Source organism: Silurus aristotelis, assembly GCF_946808225.1.
Source record: "Silurus aristotelis genome assembly, chromosome: 29".
Lineage (NCBI taxonomy): Eukaryota > Metazoa > Chordata > Actinopteri > Siluriformes > Siluridae > Silurus > Silurus aristotelis.
The window spans coordinates 10353982-10379580 of NC_139602.1; the positions used below are offsets into that span (position 1 = coordinate 10353982).

Below are 25599 nucleotides of genomic sequence, written 5' to 3' on the forward strand. Positions count from 1 at the left end.
TGATTGAGACACACAGCTAATCATCAATTTACTTAAGTGACTTCTAACGCATGGCCCCTTCACAAACACGCCTTTGTAGTGTAAAACAAAAGATTAAATAAAATCCAGATGTTTTTTTCCTGCTGTGTGTGCAGGAAGTTACAGCTCTACCTCTGCCATGTTAATCTGAATTCTATGTGGCTCTCAGGACACGCCTCGGTCTCCGTAGTGTTGTGATAAGTCATATTCACAAACAATCTACATTATTAATTAATGGTTACTTTCTAAATAATAAAAGTATAATGCATTTAATAATATTCATTCATTCATTCATTTTCTCCCGCTTATCCGTAATTCGGGTCGCGGGGGCAGCAGTCTAAGCAGCCCTTCGACTGCTGCCCAATCCTCACAGCACCGTCCCTTACGGTGCCTCCTGCAGGTGGTGAGCCCACGGGAAGCATTTAATAATAATTATTTGTAAATAAATTGTTTTTCACAGATACAAATATGTAAAAAAAAAAACGATGCACCGTGATACAAATGCCAACTTGCATCCGATGTGCACTTTTTTAAAATCGATGCATCACATTGTTACCTCTAATGCCGGTGCACAGATGCGTCCCTAGCAGTTAGAGTTTCACTTACTGGAACTTTGAGGCCCAAACACTTTTCCTGCCAAAACAAGTTCCAGGAGTTCATGGTGTGTTAAGATTAGAGTGGAAAAACTCAAATGTCCCGCACAGAGCCCTGACCTCCTCAACTCTCTCTGAATACCTTTGGGATCAACTCACTACAGATCTTCTTACCCAACATCAGTGCCTGGTCTCAAGAACGTGACCAACCTAAATAAACACAACTATCTAGTGGTAAATCCAGAAAATCTAAGAGTAAGCTTGTAACATAAAATAACAAAACAGTTAAACTGGTCCAGTTACTTTGGCATGCCGTGATGCTGCTCATCATGGAGTTCGTGAAACACGGTCTTGACCACTTTTTTCTTTTTTAAAGAGGATCAGGGATCAGGCCTGGAAATGGTTACACACTACAGTGACTCATTTATATGGAAATGTGATCATGGAAAATAAAACAGCATTGTGTGTCATTATCTTCCTGTTTAAGTGCTGCATGGTTTAATTTTAAACCCGGTCATAGACATTGACATGAACAGGAACATGGACACAAAAAGGGCAGGACATTACATAAATGTATAACACATGCACATTTGAATTATGTAAAGCTAAAGCAAAGTAAAAGGAGACCTGGACTAAGATGCTCAACATGGTCATATAGGTGTGATAGGTAGGGGTCTGCATAGACAGTAGATCTGTAGATCTGCATCATTGAAAGCAACCACCCAACACATTACTGAGACCCCACTACCTGCCTTTAAGAACAGTATCTTCACCACTGCCAGACAACATCATCAGGCATACCTGATAATGAACGTGAATTACATTACCAGGATAATTTCACTTTAGAAATATTGCTAAAATCAGAAATATGTTGTCGTTACAGGAGGCAGAAAAACTAGTTAGTGCATTTGTTACATCTAGATTAGACTACTGTAATGATTTACTCTCTGGGTGTTGGAGTAAAGTGCATAAATAAGCTTCAGTTAGTTCAGAATTCAGCAGCAAGAGTCCTCACTAGATCTAGAAAATATGAACACATCAGCCCTGTTTTCATGTATTCACTGCTCCCAATTACATCTCACACTGATTATAAAATACTAATACTAACATGTAAATCACTTAACAGTCATTCGGTGAATGGACGTTCGGTGTCACCCAGATGAGGATGAGGTTCCCTTATCTGTCTGGTTCCTCTCAAGGTTTCCTCCGTATGCCATTTCAGGGAGTTTTTCCTTGCCACAGTCGGCACCAGCTCACTCATTAGGGACAAACTGACAATTATAGAGAACATCTTATTCTTTTATTACTGCATTGTCTAAATAAGGCTGCTTCAGAAGAATTTCTAAAAGCACAATACAAAATATAAAACCTCACAGTCACTGTTCAACCTCCTTCCATCCAGCTAGAGTTACAGGAACATTTACACTAGATCCCGCAGGATCAGGGCTACATTTTTCCAACAACCGTCACTACACCGTTAGGACACTGATGTCTCACTGATGCTTTCCTGATTTTACTGCTAGTAATCATTATGCAGTTCAGTATCATCTCTGTATAGTGTAGAATTGTATATAACTGTAAACTGAAAATGATCTGTACACAATCATACCTTGTACAAACAATGGACATATCTCATATTGTAAATTTATGTATATCACATATTTCTGCACATATTTTATGCCTTACACACACATCTTGCACCTATATATGATATTATATGATTGTATATATAATGTTTTTTGTTTTTTGTGTGTGTGTGTGTGTGTACTTAACATATATTCACTGCCCAGATCTTTATATTTATTAGTTATAAATATATATCTACATGTTATATATTGATATGTTATTTTTATATGTCACTTCTGGTAGATCTTTAACTCCATCCATCCATCCATCCATCCCAGTAGTACATTATATTTTAAGACGCATCGTCTGCGCAGACACTTGTGCCGTATGGATGCGCTCGAACGCGCCCACCGAAGACGAGGCCTCGAGGGTGGGGGTGTTTGTGGGATTTTTTTTTTTTTTTTAAGGTTGTATTAGAGCCGCTTCAGAGATCCGTCATCATCATCATCATCAGACCTGTAATTTCACGTTAAAACTGGGACTTTTACACTCGTCTCCCTGCAGATCCGATCCGTGTCGTCGCTCGGGTTGTTGTTCTGAGAGGTACAAACACCAACTTCATTGATAAGATATTGAACTTTTACTGCACGGTAACTCCGGGAGCAGTCGGACGGCTAGTATGAGTTTATCATGCTAGCTAGCTCTCTCGCTCACACAATCACCTGACGTTTTGTTTGATCGCCTATTTATTTTATTACACCGTGTCAACAAAAAATAACAACAACAGACATCAAACAACAACAACATTTACACACAACCCGTCATCTGCTACATCATTAACCCGACCATCAGCTAGTGTTCGTCCGGCATGAGCAGCTGGAGAAAGTTGACAAATCAGGATTGGAATTATTTAGTAAAAAAAAACCGACTTACAGGTACACAAATATGCACGTGTTTACACGCATTAATGACCTTGTTATATCAACCAAACCCTTTGTGATACAGCGACACACGTTAGCGATCATCACTGAACTGACGTGTCTCTGACTAGTTCGCCGAAATCTTCACAGGTTTTGCAACATTTAAGGATTTTGACACTTAAATGCATTAAAATAAACCAGTTTCTAACATAAAAAAAAAAAAAAACCACGTTTGAACCGAATCGTGTATTTCTCACTCATAGGAAATGGACAACTCCGAGGTGAAGGCATCAACCTTCGAGAACATCTCGCAGGTACGATTTATATCTCTGTTACATATCAATAGTTTGTAATATCTATCCAAGTATAGATATATAATAGCGACAGGTGATGTTTATGGTGTAATACGTTTATAATCATTGCCTTTACGCTGCCTAGCAACCAACTTTGCTAGCTTGCTAGCCGTGTTTGTACTGACTAGCACGATGCTTGTGTGTCTAAAAATGAAGTTTGGACGTCTTAAATGGAAAGCTAGTCGAGAACGATCTCTGTGTATAAACACATGTTGTGCTTTTTAATGAATAAAGTTAAAAAGAATTCGCGATAATAGTTTTAGCACGTTAAGCTAGCATGCTAGTCAGGTTTGACTGGACCTAGCTTGACATTTTCCTCACAGCGAAGTGTCACGACTTGCACAACTTTCACGAGATGTGTACATTTAGGTAGCGTTATTGCATAATTATATGGATTTATATATATTTTAAGTTAACCGGAGTGCTAATTGATAGCATAACACAAGAACACCCGTTGTTGTTTGACTAGCCAGCTAGCGGTACTTTGTTTTTCTTCTTCTTCTTTTTATTTGTGATTTGACATGTAAAATCTGATCCAAAGTCGTTGTTTTGTTTTTATAAAACACTTTCCGAACGAGTGCAATTTGTTTATATATAAATATGAAATAATGCTAGGTAGGTCGTGTATGCTAACTTCAGCACTGGTCGGTTTTTAGTGAGAACTAGCATCATTTGGCGGATTCGATTTATAAAGCGTATTTAGACAGATATATATTTACACCGGTTTGTAGTTTTTAAAAGACATAAGTAGTAATAATTTGGTGTGGTCATTTTAAGTCTGGATCCCTGCTTTGCTAATGTGACAGGTGGTGTGTATAATATTATCGCCATTATTCATCTCGTTTGTTTTGGTCCGAGTGGACATCAATGTGCATGGTTTCTGTGAGTGATAGTGTTTGGTGATGATGTGATTGTGATGTTAAACCTTTTCCGAGTGTATGATGATTTTTTTGGAGAAAGAAGAGGCGTGTGTGTGTGTGTGTGTGGGGGGGGGGGGGGGGGGGGAGAGTTGTCGATAATCCCGTCAGGTCGCTGCTTCCTCTGGTGGTGAAATCTCGCGAGATTTTGTATGCGCGACGGTGGGGGGTGTATAGGATTGGTCAGGGTGGTTTTAAAGCAGCAGAGTGTGGATGGATTATAGATGGATGGATAAATAAATGGACAGATTGATAAATGGAGGGGTAAATAGTAATTTACATGGATGGATAAATAGGTGGATATATAAATGGATGGATGAATTGATAAACAAATGGATAAACGGATACAAAGAAATTGCATGAGTGGATAAACACACATTTACATGGATGGTTAAATACATGGGTAGATTAACAGATAAATAGATGGATACATAAAAATTTTGCATTAATGGATGGATCGATTGATAGATAGGTGAATGATATGGATGGAAAATAGATAACTGGGTGGAACGATAAATAGATGGATATACAAAGGGATGTATGGTAAATTGATGGATAGTTATGGACAAATGAATAGATTGATGCATAGATGGATGGATGGATAGATTGGTAGATACATACATACATTATTTTCCTAGCATAGTACAGGTACACAGCAACAAAATACAGTGTAGCATCTTCCAGAAGTGCAAATATTTGCTTTGTGTAAAAGGACAAGTTCAGATAAATATGTAAATATTTGTACAACAGATGTTCGTTGGGAGTGATGACGATGGAAAGCATTAGAAATGAGTTTATTAGAGGGACAGTGCATGTAGGACGTTTTGGAGACAAGGTGAGATTTAGATGGTTTGGACATGTGCAGAGGAGGGACATGGGGTATATCAGTAGGAGAATGCTGAGGATGGAGCAACCAGGAAGGAGGAAAAGAGGAAGACCAAGAAGGAGGTTTATGGATGTGGTGAGGGAAGACATGCAGGTGGTTGGTGTGAAAGAGGCAGATGTAGAGGACAGGGGGGTATGGAGACGGATGATCCACTGTGGCGCCCCCTAATGGAATAAGCTGAAAAGTACAACTGTGCAAAAGTTACAGTGTATATACAGATGAAGATATTTATTTCTGTAGAAAAATAAATAAAACTTTAGAACTTTCTGCTATTCATAATTATCATTTGTTCTTGTCACATTGATCACTGATATTAATTGTGTTTATGATATTTATCTGACTGATCTGTCTTGATTGTAGGGTTACGGTCCAACGTACAAAAGGAAAAGGACAGTGGAAGATTTCAACAAGTTTTGCACGTTCGTCCTGGCCTACGCTGGTTATATTCCATATCCACAGGAGGTTAGTTGAGTGAGTGAGTGAGTGAGTGAGTGAGTGAGTGAGTGAGTGAGTGAGTGAGTGAGTGAGTGAGTGAGTGAGTGTGTGTGTGTGAGAGAGAGAGAGAGAGACACAGACAGACACAGACAGACACAGACAGACACAGACAGACACAGACAGACACAGACAGACACAGACAGACAGACAGAAGTCTTTCACCTATTGTTTATGGTGTACTATGAACAATTTCTTTCACAAACAGGCGACAAACTTCATTCTATGCAAATTTGGTACCAAACGGGAGCAAATGATTGGCTCAAACGGTTCCGCCGACCAATTTTATTTTCCTATACGTTCTTAGTTTAAAAGTGTCGCTTCACCTTCCTTTCATATATGAGTTCAGTAAACGAGTATAGAAGCATGATGAAATAGAAAGCTTGGAAGTCGAAGAGATCGTAGTCCCTTTTGGTGAAAGTTTTCACGCCGATTAATGCACACAAATTTTTGGTTCGTTTCTCATCTTTAGAAGCAGCATATTGTGATGTGAGGTTTCGCTTGCAAAAGTAAACGTTAGATCGAGCGCGGTTCCTCAATTACTCATTATTTATTCGAGGAGGTCAAGCACAAAGATTGTGATTACATTTACATTACATTTGCATTTGCGGCATTTATCAGACGCCCTTATCCTCTGGACGTACAAAAGTGCTTTGAGTCTCTAGTAATGAATAAATCTACACTGATATGTCAGATTACAAACTTAATATAAATATAACTTGAATTCTACAAACTTGGAAAGTGCTTATTTAAGTGTTTCAGGAAGAGGTAGGTCTTCAGTCGTCGCTTGAAGATAGTCAGGGACTCTGCTGTACGAACATCTAGGGGAAGTTCATTCCACCACCTCGGTGCCAGAACAGAGAAGAGCCTTGAAGTGTACCTACCTCTCATTCTGAGAGAAGGTGGTACCAGTCGAGCAGTGCTGGAGAATCTCAGACAGCCTGGTGCAGTGCGAGATGTGATGAGGTCACTGAGGTAAGATGGCACTGGTCCATTTTTGGCCTTGTAGGCAAACATCAGTGTTTTGAATCTGATATGTGCAGCTACTGGAAGCCAGTGAAGGGAGCGCAGCAGTGGGGTGGTGTGGGAGAACTTTTGGGCAGATTGAACACAAATCGTGCAGCTGCGTTTTGGATCATTTGCAGTGGACGAATAGCGTTTAGGGGAAGACCTGCCAGCAGAGAGTTAGCAGTAGTCAAGTCTTGAAATGACAAGAGACTGAAAAAGCACCTGGACAGCCTGTGTGGCAGAAATGGTCGAATCCTTCTGATGTTGTAGAGAAGAAATCGACAAGAACATTGGGATTGATAAAACCAGACAATTCCTCAACTTCCATTTTGAATCCAGAATATAAACCAACGAACATCGGGATTGATAAAGAAAAGTAGCTATATAAAAGTACTATAATAAGTAGGTTATAGAATATAAATGTACACGTTAGAACGTATGTTATACGTATGTTACATGTTCTAAAACCCCACCCCCCTTCAACCCAGTTCCCAGAGCCATAACGCGTCATAACCATCAAATGAACAAAACTGCATGCTCATGTCACACACACAGTATCACATGGCCTTTTTTGTTTGTTTAATTATTAAATTATTTAAAATATTAATCAGAGATGGCGCTCATCCGATACCCCAGGATCAATAACCGGGTCGATACCTGCCCCGATTTAATATGATCATGGAACAAATAGGAACGATAGGATTTGGAGCTGAAAATGTATTTTATTATATACAGATATACTTTTATTTTATGAGTTTTTAGTTTTATGTTTGTTATATATTTTTAACCTATGATTTTATGTAAGATTTCATCTGTATTTTTCTGCACAAGTCATATATTATATTATATTATTGACTGAAATAAAACACACACATATATATATATATATATATATATATATATATATATATATATATATATATATATATATATATATATATATATATATATATATATATATATATATATATATATGGATGGTTATTTAGAAGAAGAAGAAAGAGAGAATCTCCTCCTTTGTTGTTGCAGGAGGCGCCGCTCAGGAGCAGCTCGAGTCCTCCTAACAGCACGGGTAGCACAGCAGACAGCGACGGCCTTCCTTCTTCTGATCAACCTGCGCACAAAAAACGCAAGAGCTTCGGAGGCTTCAAGAGGCCCTCCAATGACGAGCCCGAGCTTCACAAGCGACCCAAATCTACGGGCTTTCTCCTCGAGGGGCGCAAGAAAACCGATAAAATGAAGAAGAAGAAAAAGAAGCCGACAGAGAACAGCAAGTCTGACGATTCCGGATCGTTCCTGTCGTTTCCCTCCGGTACCAGAGCGGAGATTTCAGCTTTCGGTCGGACTGTCAAGGAGGAGCCGGAGGATTACATTAGCATCTCTACACCTTCTCTGTACACTGAGCTCTCTGCTCACCCTGGTACCAGCTCTCCACTCACCACCAGGTCTTCGCTCGGTTCTGATTCTCATGGTGCCAGATCTCCGCTCGGCTCTGGTTCTCACGGTGCCAGATCTCCGCACAGTTTCTTTTCTCATGGCACCAGATCTCCACTCGGTTCCGGGTCTTATGGTGTCGGATCTCCGCTCAATCCTGGTTCGCATGGCACCAGATCTCCGCTCGGTCCTGGGTCTCACGGTGTCAAATCTCCGCACAGTTCCGGTTCTCACGGCGCCAGATCTCCGCACAGTTCCGGTTCTCACAGCGCCAGATCTCCGCACAGTTCCGGTTCTCACAGCGCCAGATCTCCGCACAGTTCCGGTTCTCACAGCGCCAGATCTCCGCACAGTTCCGGTTCTCACGGCGCCAGATCTCCGCACAGTTCCGGTTCTCACGGCGCCAGATCTCCGCACAGTTCCGGTTCTCACGGCGCCAGATCTCCGCACAGTTCCGGTTCTCACGGCGCCAGATCTCCACACAGTTCCTTTTCTCATGGCGCCAGATCTCCGCTCGCTTCCGGTTCCTATGGCGCCAGATCTCCGGTCAGTTCCGGTTCTCACGGTGCCAAATCTCCACACGATTCCGGTTCTCAACGTGTCAGCTATCCGCTTGTAGGCTGCAAAAAGGAACCGGAAAGCGAGCAGCTGTGTTGGGATTCCTCGGCCAGCTCGGAAACAGAGTCCAGAAGCGAGAGCAGGGAGAGGCTGGCCATGCCTGAGGGAGAAGCCCTGGTCTTGAAGATGGAGGGATTTCCCGGCACTAGAACGGTGATACGCCAGGGCAAGCAGGTGGTGTTCCGCGACGAAGACGGATCCGCAGACGACGAGGACATCATGGTCGATTCAGGCAAGTTTACAGACATAAGGGTTTCGAACTTTTCGCGATTGCCTTAACACACATTTATAAACAAATTTTTACAAAATGAACTAAATTAATTATAAAATATAAAAAATAAAATAAAAAATGTAGCTGCTAATGCTAGGTGATGTAACAATTTAACATTGAATATAGTAATACATCTTTCCCCAATTTTATTATTATTATATTTTTTAGTAGTATTTTTTTTAATTTATAAATTTTCTTATATTAATAGAATATTTTATATTCTTTTTTTCAGCCATAGTATTTTAAATTTTTTTTTATTTTTCGGATAACATTTGTAACTCAGTGATGTCATAACATGTCGTGTTTCGATCACAGACGACGACTCGTGGGACCTGGTGACTTGTTTCTGCATGAAGCCGTTCGCCGGCAGGGCGATGATCGAGTGCAACCAGTGCAACACCTGGATCCACCTGTCCTGCGCCAAAATCCGTAAGTCCAACGTCCCGGAGACGTACACCTGCCAGCAGTGCAAAGACTCCAAATTTGACATCCGACGCTCGAACCGCTCGCGCATGGGCTCTCGAAAGCACCTTCTAGACTGACGCCGTTCCCGCCTCTCTCTCCCGAGTACAGACCCTGACCCAGAGTACAGAAGAGGAAGGGCGTCTACCCCCCCCCCTCCCCCCAATACAAAAACCTTTTATAAATCGTTCAACTTCCAAATTTTTGTTTTGTTTTTCTTTTGGCGTAAGGCAATCATACCCTTTAGGTGATGCATTAAAGAGAAAAGATTCTACAGATGATTCAAAACGGAACCGTGCACGAGACGCTACAATGACGGATTGCACTTTTTCCTTCACTTTTTTCTTACTTTTTCAAAAAAGGGAGCGTTTTGTAACCATACTTTTTTTTTTTTTTTTTTTTTTTTTTTAAGCTATGTCGCTATTCGTTCGGAGTGTTACGTTCCACTTATTGTTTCCTCATGGAACTTTCTGGAATCCCTGAAATATTTAAAGAACATTAGAGGCACTATAGGGGTTATAGTGACTACGAATTTAATCCTTAAACGAATAATCAACATGGAGAAAGTTTTTTCTTCCCTCACTGTCATTTAGTGCAGTCCTTCAGGGTTATTGAGTGGCAAAGCTTCCCAAGTGGGTAAAAGACAAGACATCACATCCAGAGACGTCCCGAGTGAATTTCGTCAACTGCCATGTCGAGGGTTTTTAAATACCGTCTGTGTATTTTTTTATTTTTAAATTTTTGTTTAAACGAGTGATATTTGTAACATTTCATCGTGACACTTAGATTTATTTGCCCAGATGCAAAAAGACTTTATATTTTATTTGTGTGCGTCACCCGTTAAGATTTCAGACTGCAGCTTTGTTGGTCTTATACGGCCCCGACGACGGACCTGGAAACCAGCAAACCGGGTTGAAGACTTTTTCACGTCGGATCGCACTTCCCCCGAACTCACGACAACGCAACTATTTAAAACACTGTAGCAAGACGTTTTTTTTATTGCACTATGCCAATGTTCCTGTGGCATTTTTAAGAGTAATTGTTTTCCACCGTCTGTCTTTTAAAATAATGCCCCTCCGCCGTGCTATAAACGACCCTTTCTTAACCTACGTTAGCTTTAACAGCAGGCCATCGCCATGGTAACGGTCTTTATTTTTTTTTTCCTTCTTCGAACCACTCTATGAAAGCTTTAAGGCCCACTGTCCTGCTCAGCATGTTCATTGTTTGGTTTTACTCGTTTATAAACGTATAAACAGGCTGCATTTACATGCTCATAGCACTGCAGTATTTATTTATCGATACGATAAATCCACAATTTATCGCTAGTTACAAAGCCTTTTATGCTATATTTTATTATTATTATTTATTTTTTTTTTTTTTTAACTTCCCTGAACGTTTTCCCAATGCTGAGACTTCCTGGTCCAATCAGTGAAGACTTGAAGTGTTTACGATAAACGATTAGCAAGAAATTTTCGCCGTTTTTTTTGAGATTTAGGATTTGTCATGCTACCGGTTATAGAATAACCACATTTTATATTCTTCACTTCTCAGCCTTTGTTTATTTTTTCTTGAAGTTTGCCAACGAACATTTTCCCACTCGGTGCTCTCGCGCTCTGAAAACGCGTATCCACGATCGTCTCTTCATACCCAAGACACGTCTGTCAGTCATACGGTAAATATTTGGCGTAGCAAAATTCTCCCAGGAGAACGTTTCCAGTGGCTCACGTGCAGCCTTTCACTTTTAATACGCTTTCAGTGCATCTCCCAGATCTGTTTTTTTTTTTTTGTTTGTTTGTTTGTTTGTTTTTGTACAATCAGTACTTTCTGTTTGTATATAATATCGGCAGTGGTTCACGATGGGCCTCACGTTTCAGTTCAAATGAGAATCTGAGGAATTTTTGGGAACGTTGGGATCGCACTGCGGTAGGCTCGGAGACGGGAACGCTGGGCGGAGAGAAAGAGAGGACGACGGAGAAAGAGAATGAATGTTTCTGTGAAACTGATGTAAATAAAGATTTAATGAGAGTTTAATGGTGACCAGTGTGTGATGTGGTAACTATTTTTTTTACAATTATTTTAGATTAAAAAAAAGGTTTAATATCCAGTGGTGTACATTTCTGATACGTTTGAGTAGTTGTTTTTTTTTTTATCCTAAGGATTTGGATTTTATTACGTAGTTTAAAAACAGTGTAGTTTTACTTGAGTAAATTTTTAGTCCTGTATCTGTATTTTTACTGCAATATTTTCCCCTCAACATTTTATGTTTTTTTCCCCCCTGTTATTGGTGATTGGCTAAGAATGATTGATTCCTATCCAATCAAATCACGCGTTAAAATCAAGCTTCAAGTTTACTTTAACCATAGAGGAGGAGGAGGAAAGTGGTGGATGCTTCAACATACAACAGCTCAAATACAGCACTTCAGCATCCTTGGTCACACCTAAAGGAGCTTTTCTGCAGTGAAGGTGAAGAACAGCATGTGTGGTATTATGTCATGTCATCTCTGCCCTTCAGCATTCAAGAGTTCTTCCTCGAAGTTTACGGAAAGAAACAGGTAAGTTTTGAATATCTGCTTAGTATCACATGTTAAATGGTAATTAAACTCACAGGCAGGGCGTAAATGTGACCTTCACGTTCACTTAGAGGTTTTGTGAGCCAATGTGAATTGGGGATGAAACGAATGTTTGGCGAACACGTTTTTGATGACGACAAATATCATCCAGCTTGAGTGAGACGCACGTCTGCAGGTTTTAAACGTCCGAGGCATTAAGAGTGTATTGAATTAAATTTTGAATGGGGTGGTCAATATTATATATATTTTTTATTGTTTTTTTCTTTTTTTTAATCCGAAAACTAATTTCGTTTTAGAAATAAAACAAAACTTTTTAAAGGAAATGTCCATAATGGTAATTAAAATCGGGGTGGGATTATCATTTATTTTTTATTATATAAAAGTTGTTTTGATTGGTAGTAGTTCATTCTTCTTCTTTTTGTACATTCTTTTATTTTTTTTTTTATTGCAAAACGTGTTTTTTTCGCATTTGTTTGATATCCATGTGAGCAGAGTATTTTTTGTGAAATGAATGGAAAAAATCAAGATGTTTGCTTGATAAGGTAAGATTTGGTTAATAAAGGTGCCAATATTAGTGAAGGGACTGTAGTTTGATATGAACTTGGCTAAATGATGATAAACTAGTTTGTGTTTGGGCATCGATCTGACTCTTCATACTTTCCCCTCATAAAAGTGCAAAAAATAAAAACATTAATGAAACCATTATTGGGCTCAGATTAGTTTCACTCGTTACAAAGGGTTTTATCCAGTTTTACTCGAGCACCAAAACAGGACTATTCACACATTTATACGGTTAAAAATAATAAATACAGAGTTCACGTGATCGCAATAGACATCGATCTAGGCCAGGGTTGAAAAGGAAAATCGAGTTATACTAATTATAAGGGTTAATAAAGTTAAGGGTTGCTTAATAATCGTTGATCTACATTTAAACCTGGATAATGATGACATACAGGAAAGGGAGGGAAGAAACAAACAAACATAAAATGTTTCACACCAATGGACAAACCACTGAAAAATAAAATAAATAAATAAAAACATCCAATTGTGCAATTTAATATATTTACTCCCCAAATCGGATTTCGTTTTCAGGTTGTTTACATTTTATTACATTATACCTGGATATTCTGACCCATACATATGCGTCTTTAAGATGTCTTTGATTGACATAGAAAAAACACTGGCATGTCTACAGACATTTTCCCCAGAATGCTCTTGCAGCCTGGTAGCAACCGTTTGACCGCCAGGTCACGAGCGTGTGGTTTTGATAACGATGTATTCTTCATGTTCTATTATAGTATATGACTTTCTTTCTCTTAAGATACGGTACAGTAAAGGGTTTTAGGTAGGTGTGGAAAGATAAAGGTGTGAAGTAAAAATAAGTATTAATTTATAGTTCTCAATTAGCAAAATAAAAAGGAAACAGAAGAAAAATCCAAATCAGTATTTGGTGTGACGTCAGTTTGGCTTTTAATTCTTACCTTTTCACACTTTGATTATTTGTACAGTCAGGGATCTTTGTGGAATAAGACTTGGGTGTATGATTAACGAATTATACTCAAGCAGATGCTATTGGTCAATGTCATGTTTCGTATGTTAAAAAACGTCAGTGCATTTGGTACCTGGGCCTTCAGGGATGACGTACCCGAATTAATCCACCTCTTAATACCACCACGATCACGTCGTGATTATAGAAACCATCAATACTAAACAAAAACGCAGTGTAACAACTCGTGGCATTACAGAAAGACATTTCACATATGGAGGTGAAAAACCATTTTACTAAAGCAAGAAACCCAGTTAAGACTCCAAACCTCTACACTACAACCACAACTGTGCACCTACAACATCTGGAGTAGTTCAGAATTAATATTCGTCCAATAATATGACAAAAACATACAAATTGTAATAGAATCCCACCCACCAGAGATGCATAGTCATTATTCACAGGTCTGGAAGTGGAGAACAAACCCTTTCCAGGGCTGAAACACGCTAGCTAGCTTCAGGATTGGCCGACCTCCTCACAATGTCTCGCTTTTCTTTAAAATGTATTTTTACATTTATGCAGAGCATAAATGCATAAATATGCAGAGCATATTTACGTGTGCAGAGCTACACACGTGTTTTGCCAGTCGAACTCGGCTGTAACTCAGACCAAACAATCAGAAGATGGAAAAATGCTGACACTATTCTGGGCCAGCGAGCTGCCCTGTGAGGCGAATCTGAAATCTGATTGGTTTAAGAAACAGATATTTCTTAAGGAGACTATCGTTAAAAAGGCCAGCAGTACTGACTATGAAGGCTCCGGGCAGATTCGATTGACATGGCAGCACATAGAGACTGAAATCTGATAGGACAATAAAGTGAACATACACATACTGAGAGCAGTGTAGCCGAGAGAAACGCTACGAAATGTAGAGAATAAATTAATACAATTTCATGGAACAAATATTAAAATATAGGTTGTAAATGTAGGTCAGTGCTGCCATCATTGATATATATATATATATATATACTGTATATCTATCATTTTGCACCGTTTTAACATATTTGCATCTGTAAAAACCTATTTATTTATATATAGGGGGTGAGAGATGAGACGGACTGTTTAATCCGCTGTGGCGAATGTATGAGTTTCACCTCCCAATGTTCAATAAACCAAGTGTTGTGATCTCCCGAGCTCCTTGTCGGTGTCCGAACTTCAACCGCTTGGAAGAACAAAGCCGAGAACCCACGAAGGCGTGCGGGGGTAAGAAGCGCGAGGCTAGCGACAAATATTTCTGTATAATTATTAGTATTTGCGCAATACTTGTATTATTTAGAAAGTGACCAATATTTAGTCTGAAGATTTCTCTCAGCACCACCTCAGCACATTGATGATTTGTTGTCTGTCTGAAGTAAAGACATAAAAGTGAATTATTTGTAACATGTTGAAATACATTGCATCATCATTTTCACATCACTAATATATATGAAGAAAAATGTGGTCTTGTCCAGTGAAATAGTCTCTAGAGTGCATGTTTAATGTTCTATCTACACACAAATGTACTTTTCTAGTGAATTTCTGTACACACACATTTCTAAACGAGCTCGCCCGTGTCTGAATCCCTCAAGCACGACGAAACGCATCCTCCCTGATTTCTTACTCACGTTGCCTCAAAACTTATCCGGAAGCTCGACCCTTTTCTAAAATAACTTTATGGTGGCTATGGTACGGAGACACAGGATAACAAAAAGTGGGTGGGGTTTAAGCACGGACAGCTCTTTGGATTTCCCTTCAGCTGATGTCCGTCATGGGTTTGCACGTGTCCTACGTCTCAGCGTCTATCCTGTGTGCTTTGGAGTGGAAGAGGAAAAAAAAAAACGTCAGGATCGTAATTCAAATGTAAAGTCATAACTTCCAAGCGCCGCTCCCCCTCCCCCTCCTTTCACTCACATTGTCTTGGTATCCGAAGAGCTTCGGTGTCTCCGGACAACACCTGGTGCATGACTCCTCTAAACTGATAGAGCAGTTTTAGGCTCTTCTCCTCCCCCACGCATGGGTCGTAGAAGCCGGGCAATCCCGCCTGGGAGAAACGTGAAGATTAGCGTAGATATGGTGCAGTATGATCAAACCAACGTGTGGAGAAAGCTGGGTCTGACCTTTGATGCCTCAGTGAGGATGAGTTTGGAATCTTTGACCAGGCATTGCAGAGGCACCGTCACGTCGATGACCTTCGCTCGCTCCTGCTTCTGCCTGGTGTCCATCACAAACTTGCCGTACCAGGCGTTCAAGATGATGAGACCTGAGAGGAAATTTGCAGAGCGGGTCAAAATGACTACGAGTGACAGAAGTGAGACCGTTTTTATTCCCCATAAACTTCCAGTGTACACAATATGAGCGAAAACAGTGCTCTTTTCAAGCATAAATATATGATGGAGATCTTAATTGAAGTCTTTTCCAGCCATATGTGGTTGCTCTTCAAACGGTCACCACAAAGTTGGAAGTTGGATGTCTTTGGAAGTGATGGACTTCCTTTCACTTGAACAACGGGAGCCAAACCTGTTCCAGCACAAAGCCAGCTCCATGAAGAGCTGCTTTACCTTGTGTTGATGTGGAAGATCTCCTGCAACAGAGCTCCAACCCTCCTGAACACCTTTGGGATGAATGTGAACGCTGACTGCTAATATACTTATACATCTTTTCAGCCAAGTTGTTTTTTCATGTTCGGTGATTTTTCTCACTGCAGTGTGTGTGTGTGTGTGTGTGTGTGTGTGTGTGTGTGTGTGTGTGTGTGTGTGTGTGTGTGTGTGTGTGTGTGTGTGTGGAGTAAGAGTTCAATATGTGTATGTTTAACTGTAAGGAGGAGTTTAACTGTTACATGAGTCAGGTTTAAGCAGGGGATTAGTACCTATAACCTCGTACAGGACCGCTGTCTCTCAGTACAATTAGTCTGAACATTTATAAGACCAAAAGGAATTTTCTTAGAACAGGACGTGTTCACCACGCAATCGTTCAACACTTTCCCAGAATAACGATTAGGAATATAAAGAAGGGAAGGCAGCAGTCGGTCAGACCGAGTAGCAGGATGCAACTCTCGAATTCGCGATCTTTTTATTATAATATCTAAATTGGGCATTCGGACGGACACTCGGACGCTTTACCCATTTTGGACTCCTCGGCTTCGATGATTCTTCGCACCGACTCTTGCATCAGTAGCACCTGCACACAGTCAAGACCATTCACTACATCAGTTTCTGAGGTTCCTAAATTACCATCTTTTTTTTAACAACAAATGTATGCACTGTGTGGCCAAAAGTATTGGGACTCCTGATTTTTTTCAGCTATAAGTGGCTCTTCGGCAAACTGTTAGTCAGGGCACTAAGGTGTGACACGTTTGGATGCGGTAGCACGAAATTAGAAGACGCAAACCTGTTCCAGCATGACAAGTGTGCACAAAGCCAGCTCCATAAAGATCTACTCTACAGGGGTTGGAAGATCTCCTGCTATAGAGCTCTAACCCTAATGAACACCTTTTGGGATGGATATGAACGATTACTGCACCCCAGGCCTCCTCACCTTCTCACCTACATCACTACCTGACTTTACTTGATAGCTGATTGAGCACAATCCAAAATCTAGTGGAACAGTTTCATAAACCATGGATTTTAAGCATGGTGAACATTTGTGAATACTCACGGCAGATTCAGCCTCTTGCCTCTTCTTGGCGATGTCTGTCGCCGAGTTCACTCGGTGCTTCTCCAGCTCCCTGAAAACACACACACAATGAGTGCATTATTCAATCATCCTATTGTGTTAGAGACAGGTGATGAAAACTCACTGTTCCTTTTGGGCGTGTACATAAGGAGTGATTATAAGTTTCTGGACCGCTAAGTAGACAACCAGAGGGCCCACTGTGGCGTAAAACACAGCGCTGGGTAAGAGCTGGTCCGTCAGGTGGATGGGGAACAGGTACGTCTGGCTGGCTCGGTTTAACCTGAAACGAAGGAGGAGTGAGTGATGGTCTTGTAGGTGATTATTTTAGATGAAACGTACACAATCCAACTAGATAAAGTGTATAATTACTGAGAAAATATTGCAGCTTGTGTAAAGCAGGGGTAGCTTTATATATAAACTGTATCATATACAAACAAACATTTTGTCATGAAAACTAATATGTAAATGTAATATGTAATAAAATGTATGTGATATATATGTAATTTACGTGAAAACTCGCCAAGATGGACTTTTTTTTTTTTTTTACAATAATTTGTGTGCAGGATTCGAGAAATGATGTGTGTTATATGTGATGGATGAATGCATGGTGCATGTAGGGGGCGTGGCCTCAGTGGCCCTGCAGTAAGCGTGATTAATGAAAGTGCAGGAGAAAAATTCAAGTGAATTTGCATTAAATCAGGTTTTTTTTTAATGCAATTTAGTAAATTCAGTTTATTCCCGTTAAATCCCATGGAACGTTTCCAGTCTTGAAAATTCCTGGAATTTTGCAACCCTTTGTATAGGATCAATACAATTCAATGTACTTATTTTTATAATGCTTTTACCATTAGTCCCAAAGCAGCTTTACAGAAGTAAATCGATTACATGTTTTGCTTGTAGGTAGGTAAGTAAGAGGAGGAGTGCGTGTTCCAGTCTCCGCTGCTGTGCTAGGCTGACCTTGCTGTCGTGTATATGTGATGCATAAAAAAAAAGAAAAAAAAGAGGAGACTCTGGAGAAAAGAAAATGCTCAGACACCCAGACATCACGGAGGCATTCAGCTGTGCAGACCTCGTCTTTGACCTCATAAATGTTACTAAAAGAGGAAAGACGCGTCCCGTGGAGCTCTTTCAGGACGGCACGAAGCCCTGCAGGAATTCAGAATGAACAGAGCGAAAACAGACGTCCAGACCTGATTTTCAGAGACACTCCTTGAGGTACCCCGATGCTGACTGTGGCAGAGAGAACGCTGTGTCTGCTGATCTTTCTCTCGGCACCGTATTCCACCACCGTCCCAAAAAACCCGGTTCTAAACCAGAGCGAGGCAGGATTAATGGCGCGTCTTCTAAAGTTAGACACGAAAGAAAGACATCGTGAAACGTTTAGCAGGTTTCAGGCCTTACTTGACAGAACCCTTGACTTTGGTTTGGTCTTCGTCTTGAAATTTGTAATGGTAGCTCATCATGAGGTAGGAATGAGGCATGCCGAGCTGAGGAGAGCAAAAGACGAGGATAAATCGGGTTTAACGCCAACGATTAGCTGATTAATTTAGATATTTATACAGTATGCAGGCGTCACCTGGAGCGCCAGGGTGAGGTGGCCGGTCTTGGTGTCTCGGACGATGCTGGTTGTCATGGCTGATTCGCTGCCCCAGCGCCACTGCAGGTAGCCCATGGTGTTCCGGTCCAAATGACGTGCCATCATGGTGCTTGCGTTTGGCCTAACGCCACGAGAGGAGAACTGCATTCCACACTGAGCAGTCACGAAGCTAAAAACGTATTAAAGAAAAGGAGCTTTTAAACTTATTGAGCTCGTTCAAAGTATTGGATTTATTTTTCTTCTTTCTATGCAATGCCTACTTCTATAGCTATGTTCATGGCGAAAGGCAGGTTTAGTTATACGAATATAAAACCAAATAAGACATTTAGGATTCTTTTTTTTCTTTCGAAAGATCGTAAATCAACGTAAAAACCTTTTTAAAAAGTATCGACAGAATAAAACAAGTTTCTCGAAGGGGTAGAAATATTACAGTCCTGCAAAATATCTTTAATGGACACTAGATTCTATCAGCATGGGCATTTTGGGGATTATTTTCCTGATAATAAAAATTTGTGTGTTAGTTTTGAGTGTTCTATCCGGCATCGCGTGTAAATAACTCGATCCCAGCGATCGTTAAGATGAAATAAAAAAAAAAGAATTCCGACAAGATTTATTTCCTGTAATTTGTTGTTTGAGCGCTGATCCCATTCCGACTGGCGTTTATTTCTGGTGTATGTGTTTAACGATGGTCTGTGAAAGGTATGGAGCATTTTACTGGTTCTTTAGGGAATGCTTTTTTTTTTTTGCAGCACTGCCTGCTTGCTCATTTACCAGAGATTCCTAAGTGTTCAGCAGACAAAAATAAAAAAATATATTTGATTCCAGAGATGATATTTTGATTGCTTCAGGATTTCGAGTGGAAAAAATCTTATCATGAAGAAATCTCAATAAACTTCAACAATAGTCAACAATAGAGATAATGGATTATCTAAACGCTGACCATCGTGCGGTGACATTCTGGAAGACTTTCATTCCGAAAAGAGGTCCCCGGTTATCTCCGGCCCCAAACTCCACCTGGAAAAACGAACAAACAGAAGAAAAGATCTGAGCACTCTGGATTTTTGTAGGAAATATTATTATTTAGCATTCATAGAAGGAGTCTCCAATTTCAACTCTCTATAACGTACTGTTTTGTTTCGGGTGTATTGAGCGGTACTGTACCTCTCCCCAGCCACGTGTCGAGGTGACTCGTCTCAGACACAGGTTGATATTCCCTCCGCCGTTACCGTTGTGCGTAGTCAGAGAGCCTGACAGGACGGCCGTGTCGGTCGTGGTCAAGGGGGCCTGGAACGTACAGACGTGTCAAGTCGTACTCGAGATGCTCGTTATACGCCGGGGCATGCGTTTTCTTACTTCAACTGATTGCGAGATGTGCATCCTGTTGATCTCAATGTGAGGGAATCCTCCTCCGGGCATTTCCTCCAAATCTTCTTCGTAGCGATCAAACAGGTCGGTAGCATCGATTCCTACGCTGATGGTCCCCTTAACGAATAGACAAAACACGCATTTTTTATTCAGTGCCTTTAATTTAGACATTGTGGTGACGTGGACCTCGGGATCTTTAAAATGGTGATGCCGTCTGCATCACATGAGCTCACAGGTGTCCACAATGAGCCTGTGATTGACAGGAGAGAACCTCATCTCTCTCTTCCAGAAACACACACGATTTTGCTCTCTAGGCTTCCAGTCATCTCCTGGATTGAAACTAGGGATATCCTAACCATAAGGTGAACACGTATTTGTTTGCTTCACCTTGGAGCAAGTTTGCATCACCTTGAGCAAGAGGAAAATGTTAATCTGTTTTGCACTTAAGAACAACACTTTGGAGCTTCACTACCTTAGGGTTGGTCCTCTGCTGTAGCCTCCTCTCATCTCTCTCCCTCTGCAGCTGCTCGTACTCCTCCCTGATATCTGCAGGGGTCTTCTTCCTCTCCACCACCTTGAAGAAAATTAAAACTCAACCAGTTACACCCCATGCATCTGAATGTGAAATGGTATTCCTGTGCTTTTTCTGTCTTACCTCCCATCCTTCCACTTCCAGGCCTTTCTTCCCAAAAATGTCATACACGGCTCGAGTCTGTGGGTCGCTAAGAACTAAGCAGAGTACAGATACATAGTGTTGCCAGGTTGGTTAATGTTTCTGCATCTGATGGATACATACAATTCTAAACATTCATAAAACCCTGAATCCATCAGGTAGACCACTGGGCAAGTAAAAGCTCCACTGTTGAGTCTCATTGTTTGGTTGCTCAGGGCATAAACGTGATATTCAGGGTTTGATGAACCCTGGGGAAGTTTTTTAGGCAAAATCTGCTCCGAAAACCACAAAATCCTGAAGTGTTTATTTTGACAGCAAGTTTTGACGTAGTCTCAGTCATAGTCTTTTGACTAGAATGTAGTTTGGTTTAAGCAGCATTTTGATCATCTTAAAAGGTTTTAGTTTTTGTCTAGTTTTAATCAACTACATAAGATTTTAGTCGACTAAATAGACAGTGAATTTATTCGACTAAAGTTTTGCATTAAGGATTTCTCTAAACTTTTTATTAACCTGGTAATAGGAACAATTTTAAGGTTGAAACATGCAAATAGACAGATTTAACTCGTGACATAACACACCTTTATTTTAATCTAAATTAAATAAAACAAGCATCAAATAATGCGACACAAGTAAAAAAAAACATTTGGGTCATTTGCAGAAGTGAAAACAACAGATCTATTTGGATTTATTTATTTTAAGGAAAGCACTTTTCGCCAATTTGTCCCTTGCTCTATAGCGCCGACCTCTGGTGAGATCACCTGTTACACTGCATACCCTTTCTGTAAAGGCTGTTTGAAGGTGGCAATAAAAGAATGTCACACTTTTGCCAGCCAAAAGTCAGTTCCTCAGCAGTGATGGCTTGTTATAAAAGCTCTTCCTTGTACTTCCTGATCTGCTGCTTCATACTAGTTGTGGAGGACCTCTGTCTAGGCCTTCTGTGGAATTTTGAATTGTTGGCTGTTTGGGTGAGGATTGTGCTGTTTCTGATTCCTCTTCTGCATCAGACTGTTTGTCACATTGTGTGTGAAGAAGATTTGTTTTACCACATAATTTCAGCAATTTCTGAATATCATCATCAGCCACATCTACAAGGGTTTCACAAAGAGCAGGGTTGAGTGAGAACCTTTCACTGGTTGGATCCAAGAGCCGAGCAAAAACGCTGGTTCATGGTTTCTTTCATTTTATGCGCGAGAGTGGCAAAGTCTCGGTAGCTTGCGTTTCGTTCAAAGTCATCAAGGTGGCTGAGCAGATCAACGAGGGCAGGGACCACCAGGGACATGGTGTCAATTTGGAGGGTTTTAGAATATTCTGCACAAGGCAGCAGTAGTTCATGCAATAACGTAGGCTTTTGCCATTCGCTCGGGTGCAAGCTGTCCCATCTCATGTTGTGTGTAATTTGGCAGACGTATTGTTTCACTTTGAGAAGTCTTGCGATCGTGCTAAATGTGCTTGAGCAGAGTGTGGGGCAGTCATTTACAAGAATTAAGCCACACTGCTCCAATATCCTTTGTGTTGCAACAGAAGACTTGTAAAAGGTTTTACCACTGATTCTCTTGACACATGCCTCCGTCTGCATGCATTCCTAACAGAAGAAACGCAGCCAAATAAGCTATTTTAAGCCTCGATCTAAATGTTGGAAATGCTTTTGTGAAATATTACAAATATGGTATCATTAAAGTAGGCAGTCCCAACACCATTTGCATATTCATGTGATCAATTACGGTTATGTAAATAAAAAAAAAGCATTTAAAGAAATGGCTCATCCATTTAAGACTCAGCGTCGCTTTCTGTCACCGTGGAGTCTTCGTTTGAGCTGGTTTCTTCTTCTGCTGTTGTGTATTTGTATGCTGCCACTATATTGATCCCAATATTGCTGCCCTATATTGATGACGTTTGACACGAAGTCGTTCCAGGTGCTTCGAGCCGGCTTCAAGAGCGTAAGAACATCGCGGACGACGAGAGTCCAGGAAGATCTTTCAACGAGCTCAACCCCCGAAACCGTTCACCAACCCGCGCATGATGATCATCAGAGAAAAATCCACACGGTCCCACTTCCACACCCACCCTACTCGACATGATTCGGCTCATGCGGACTTCGACCTCTTCGTGAAGTTCCAGCACAAGGTGGTCACAAAAGGTCATTTGAAACCTTTCAAACATTTCTAATGTAATGAAGAACAACAAGCCATTAAAGTGGAATACCTTAAAAAAAAAAAGACTCTGGTAGTAAAGGTTTTGTGTTTGTGGGCTTGAGAAGATAAAAAGAAAAACGTTTGCAAGTCGTGGGCCAACACACAGGTTTGAGCCATGAAGTTTTCTCCTTAATTAATTCATTCACATATACAGCTGGAACCAAATTCCTTGTGTGTGTCAACACACTTGGCCAATAAACCTGATATTTATCTTATACTGTATATGGTATCTTTATTATTACTTATTTACTATAGGACGGCATTGAAGCAGGATTTTACCAAACAAAACTTCAAAAGTCAAAGGTGTGTAGGTCCACTGGTGACCATTAACTGTTTCCCCTAGTGGTCAGATTAATCATTTCTGTCTCTCTATATTATTGTACATGTTATTGTGCATGTATGTAGAACTAATTGTTAATAGTAGTCATGGATTGTGTATAAAGTTGCTCTGCATTTTATGGTTCATTTAATTCAGTTGTATTTATGGTTGTTTCTTGGATTGGTTTGGACCACAGGGCTGATTTACCTTCGTACGCCCGGTGAACAACGTTGAACAGCTGCTCTGCCTGCCTCTTGAGTTCAGGGTCTCTGTGCTTATCGGGGTGGTACAGCATGCACAACCGCCTGTATGAGTACTTCAGCTCTTCCTGTGTAGCCTTGGAATTAGGTTGAAAGTTGGACAACCAAAGAAACTTTGTTATTGAGTGTCTAATAATATGTGATCATTGTATAGTAATTGTTTTGGTTTAATCAATTCACTTTATAGACAAAGGTTTATGGACACTGACAATAAGATTGGCACATGCTTTTTTTTTCTGAACTTCCCATTCCATGTTTAGTGCCCACACACTTTATAATAAGCTTCCACTCTCCTGGGACGATGTTCCACTAGTTTTTGGAGTGGGTTTTGTATCGATTTAACCAGTTAGTAAAGTGAGGTACTGACTGTAGTTGAGGTGAGGAGGCTTGGGGTGTAGTGAGCATTCACATTCATCTCAAAGGTGTTCAAAGGGGTTTCTGAGCTCTATAGAAGGAGATCTTCCACTCCAACCCATATGTTCATGGAGCTGGATTTGTGCACAGATGCATTGTCATGCAAGAACAGGTTAAAATGCTCTTGATGCTCTCAAAGATTTCCAAACAAATGCCCTATACAATTGTGTGCCTCCAACTTTGTGGTAATAGTAGGCATTGGACTCTGGATAGGAAGGTCACATGTTCAAATCCCTGCACCACCCAGCTGCTACTGCTTGACCCTTAAATTTCAAATGCTTAGTAGTAAAAAAGGGTGTCTGCCAATTGTCATAAATTTTAGAGAAGCAAAACATATGGCTTGAATGGTCAGGTGTACCAATACTTTTGTTCAAACAGTGTTTTACGTTGTAAATGCTAAAAAACAGAGGTCCTGAAGATGTACAACTTTCTGATATGTTCTTATGGAGATGTAAAAGCTTCCTACCCCATTTGTTCATTTCAAAAATTCCTATTTGACATCTTGATGTCCTTCTTTATCAACAAAAAACTAAACAAAGCTGCCCCTCATATGGAAGTTCATTTGAATGGTCGAATTGGTATACAATCTGAATCCTTAATTAGAAATATTCAAGTAACTAATTACCTAATTAATTGTGTGGGTACATCAATATTATAAACGCATATGCAACATGGTCCTGTTTCTGTGATTTAATCTTGGAAAAATTATTCATTCAGATTCTGGATACAGAAATGAAATCATGTCCTCTGACAAGATGTGATGCACTGGGGGCAAACACACACACAGAGGACAAGTGTCATCATGTTCCGACACCAAGCTCAGAGCCTCTGCATGAATATCACTCCCACAAAGCTGCTCTTACCTCTCTCCTCACATTCAACAGGGAATAATAATCATCGTTGCCCAGGTCTGTTTCATCTTCCATGGTAGACGCCATGTTTCCGCAGCAGGAAGTCCCGCCCACTCACCGGACACCGGGTCTGGCGCCGCCGCGCGCTTCGGAGCTCCGGATGCAACCGGGATCCTCAAAATCCTCCAAAATCCTCATCATGGTGAACACGGTGGAGTCCAAGAACACCTTATTTTATCCCAAACCACATTCTGGTTCTGCTTGAAGTCTCAAAGGAAATGTTTTTAACCCTTACGTAATTCTTCTCCCCCACGCCATTAACAAATCATTTCTTTTTTGAATAAAAAAAAAAAAAATGCAGTATCTTGTAAAAGTGTAAGGCAGATGTGAAAATTTTTTTAAAATGACAATGGTTTTAAAAGAAATCTTAAAAAAGACTTAAACACCTTTTTATCGATTAACAAAATTGAAAAGTAAAAGAACAGAAAAGAAATCCAAATTAAATCAATAGACGGTATATTTGACATGCAAAACAGAATGACTTTTTCTATGCCCACTTGATCAGTTTTTGAAGGAACTCAGCAGGTAGTTTGCTCCAGACATCTTGGAGAACTAACTACAGA

General features: G+C 40.4%; 2 protein-coding genes across 4 annotated transcripts; one reads left to right on the forward strand and one right to left on the reverse strand.

The window, feature by feature from the left end:
• Window positions 1–2606: 2606 nt before the first annotated feature.
• On the forward strand, window positions 2607–11575 carry phf13 (PHD finger protein 13). Of its 2 annotated transcripts, none has more exons than XM_083535311.1 (5): window positions 2607–2780; window positions 3361–3411; window positions 5614–5715; window positions 7783–9037; window positions 9392–11575. In XM_083535311.1, exons 2-5 carry the CDS (start codon window positions 3364–3366, stop codon window positions 9616–9618), a joined length of 1632 nt encoding a protein of 543 aa, XP_083391437.1. In that variant the 5' UTR covers window positions 2607–2780; window positions 3361–3363; the 3' UTR covers window positions 9619–11575. The 2 variants fall into 2 exon arrangements, with proteins under 2 accessions (XP_083391437.1, XP_083391438.1); XM_083535312.1 differs by lacking the exon at window positions 2607–2780 and adding an exon at window positions 2943–3247.
• A 1979-nt stretch (window positions 11576–13554) lies between these two features.
• Window positions 13555–25288, reverse strand: dnajc11b (DnaJ (Hsp40) homolog, subfamily C, member 11b). Of its 2 annotated transcripts, XR_014532461.1 has the most exons (17): window positions 24989–25288; window positions 23659–23788; window positions 20923–20996; window positions 20740–20841; window positions 20256–20384; window positions 20064–20186; window positions 19843–19916; window positions 18882–19071; window positions 18707–18792; window positions 18496–18612; window positions 17430–17585; window positions 17288–17357; window positions 16753–16810; window positions 15751–15893; window positions 15545–15674; window positions 15259–15444; window positions 13555–15197 (listed from the first exon to the last, which is right to left on the reverse strand). XR_014532461.1 is itself a non-coding variant. In XM_083535307.1 (16 exons), exons 1-16 carry the CDS (start codon window positions 25061–25063, stop codon window positions 15419–15421), a joined length of 1683 nt encoding a protein of 560 aa, XP_083391433.1. In that variant the 5' UTR covers window positions 25064–25288; the 3' UTR covers window positions 15113–15418. The 2 variants fall into 2 exon arrangements, 1 of the variants encoding a protein (XP_083391433.1); XM_083535307.1 differs by having other exon boundaries at window positions 15113–15444.
• Between the last annotated feature and the right edge of the window lie 311 nt (window positions 25289–25599).

Excerpts from the sequence above, each read along its gene's own strand:
- phf13 (XM_083535311.1), top strand. The coding sequence starts at position 3,364 with ATGGACAACTCCGAGGTGAAGGCATCAACCTTCGAGAACATCTCGCAG. Across the intron at positions 5,716-7,782 it reads ATATTCCATATCCACAGGAG|GAGGCGCCGCTCAGGAGCAG; the intron begins GTTAGTTGAGTG and ends TTGTTGTTGCAG. Across the intron at positions 9,038-9,391 it reads GGACATCATGGTCGATTCAG|ACGACGACTCGTGGGACCTG; the intron begins GCAAGTTTACAG and ends TTTCGATCACAG.
- dnajc11b (XM_083535307.1), bottom strand. The coding sequence starts at position 25,063 with ATGGCGTCTACCATGGAAGATGAAACAGACCTGGGCAACGATGATTAT. Across the intron at positions 20,187-20,255 it reads ACATCTCGCAATCAGTTGAA|GCCCCCTTGACCACGACCGA; the intron begins GTAAGAAAACGC and ends TGTACGTTCCAG. Across the intron at positions 19,917-20,063 it reads CGACACGTGGCTGGGGAGAG|GTGGAGTTTGGGGCCGGAGA; the intron begins GTACAGTACCGC and ends TCGTTTTTCCAG.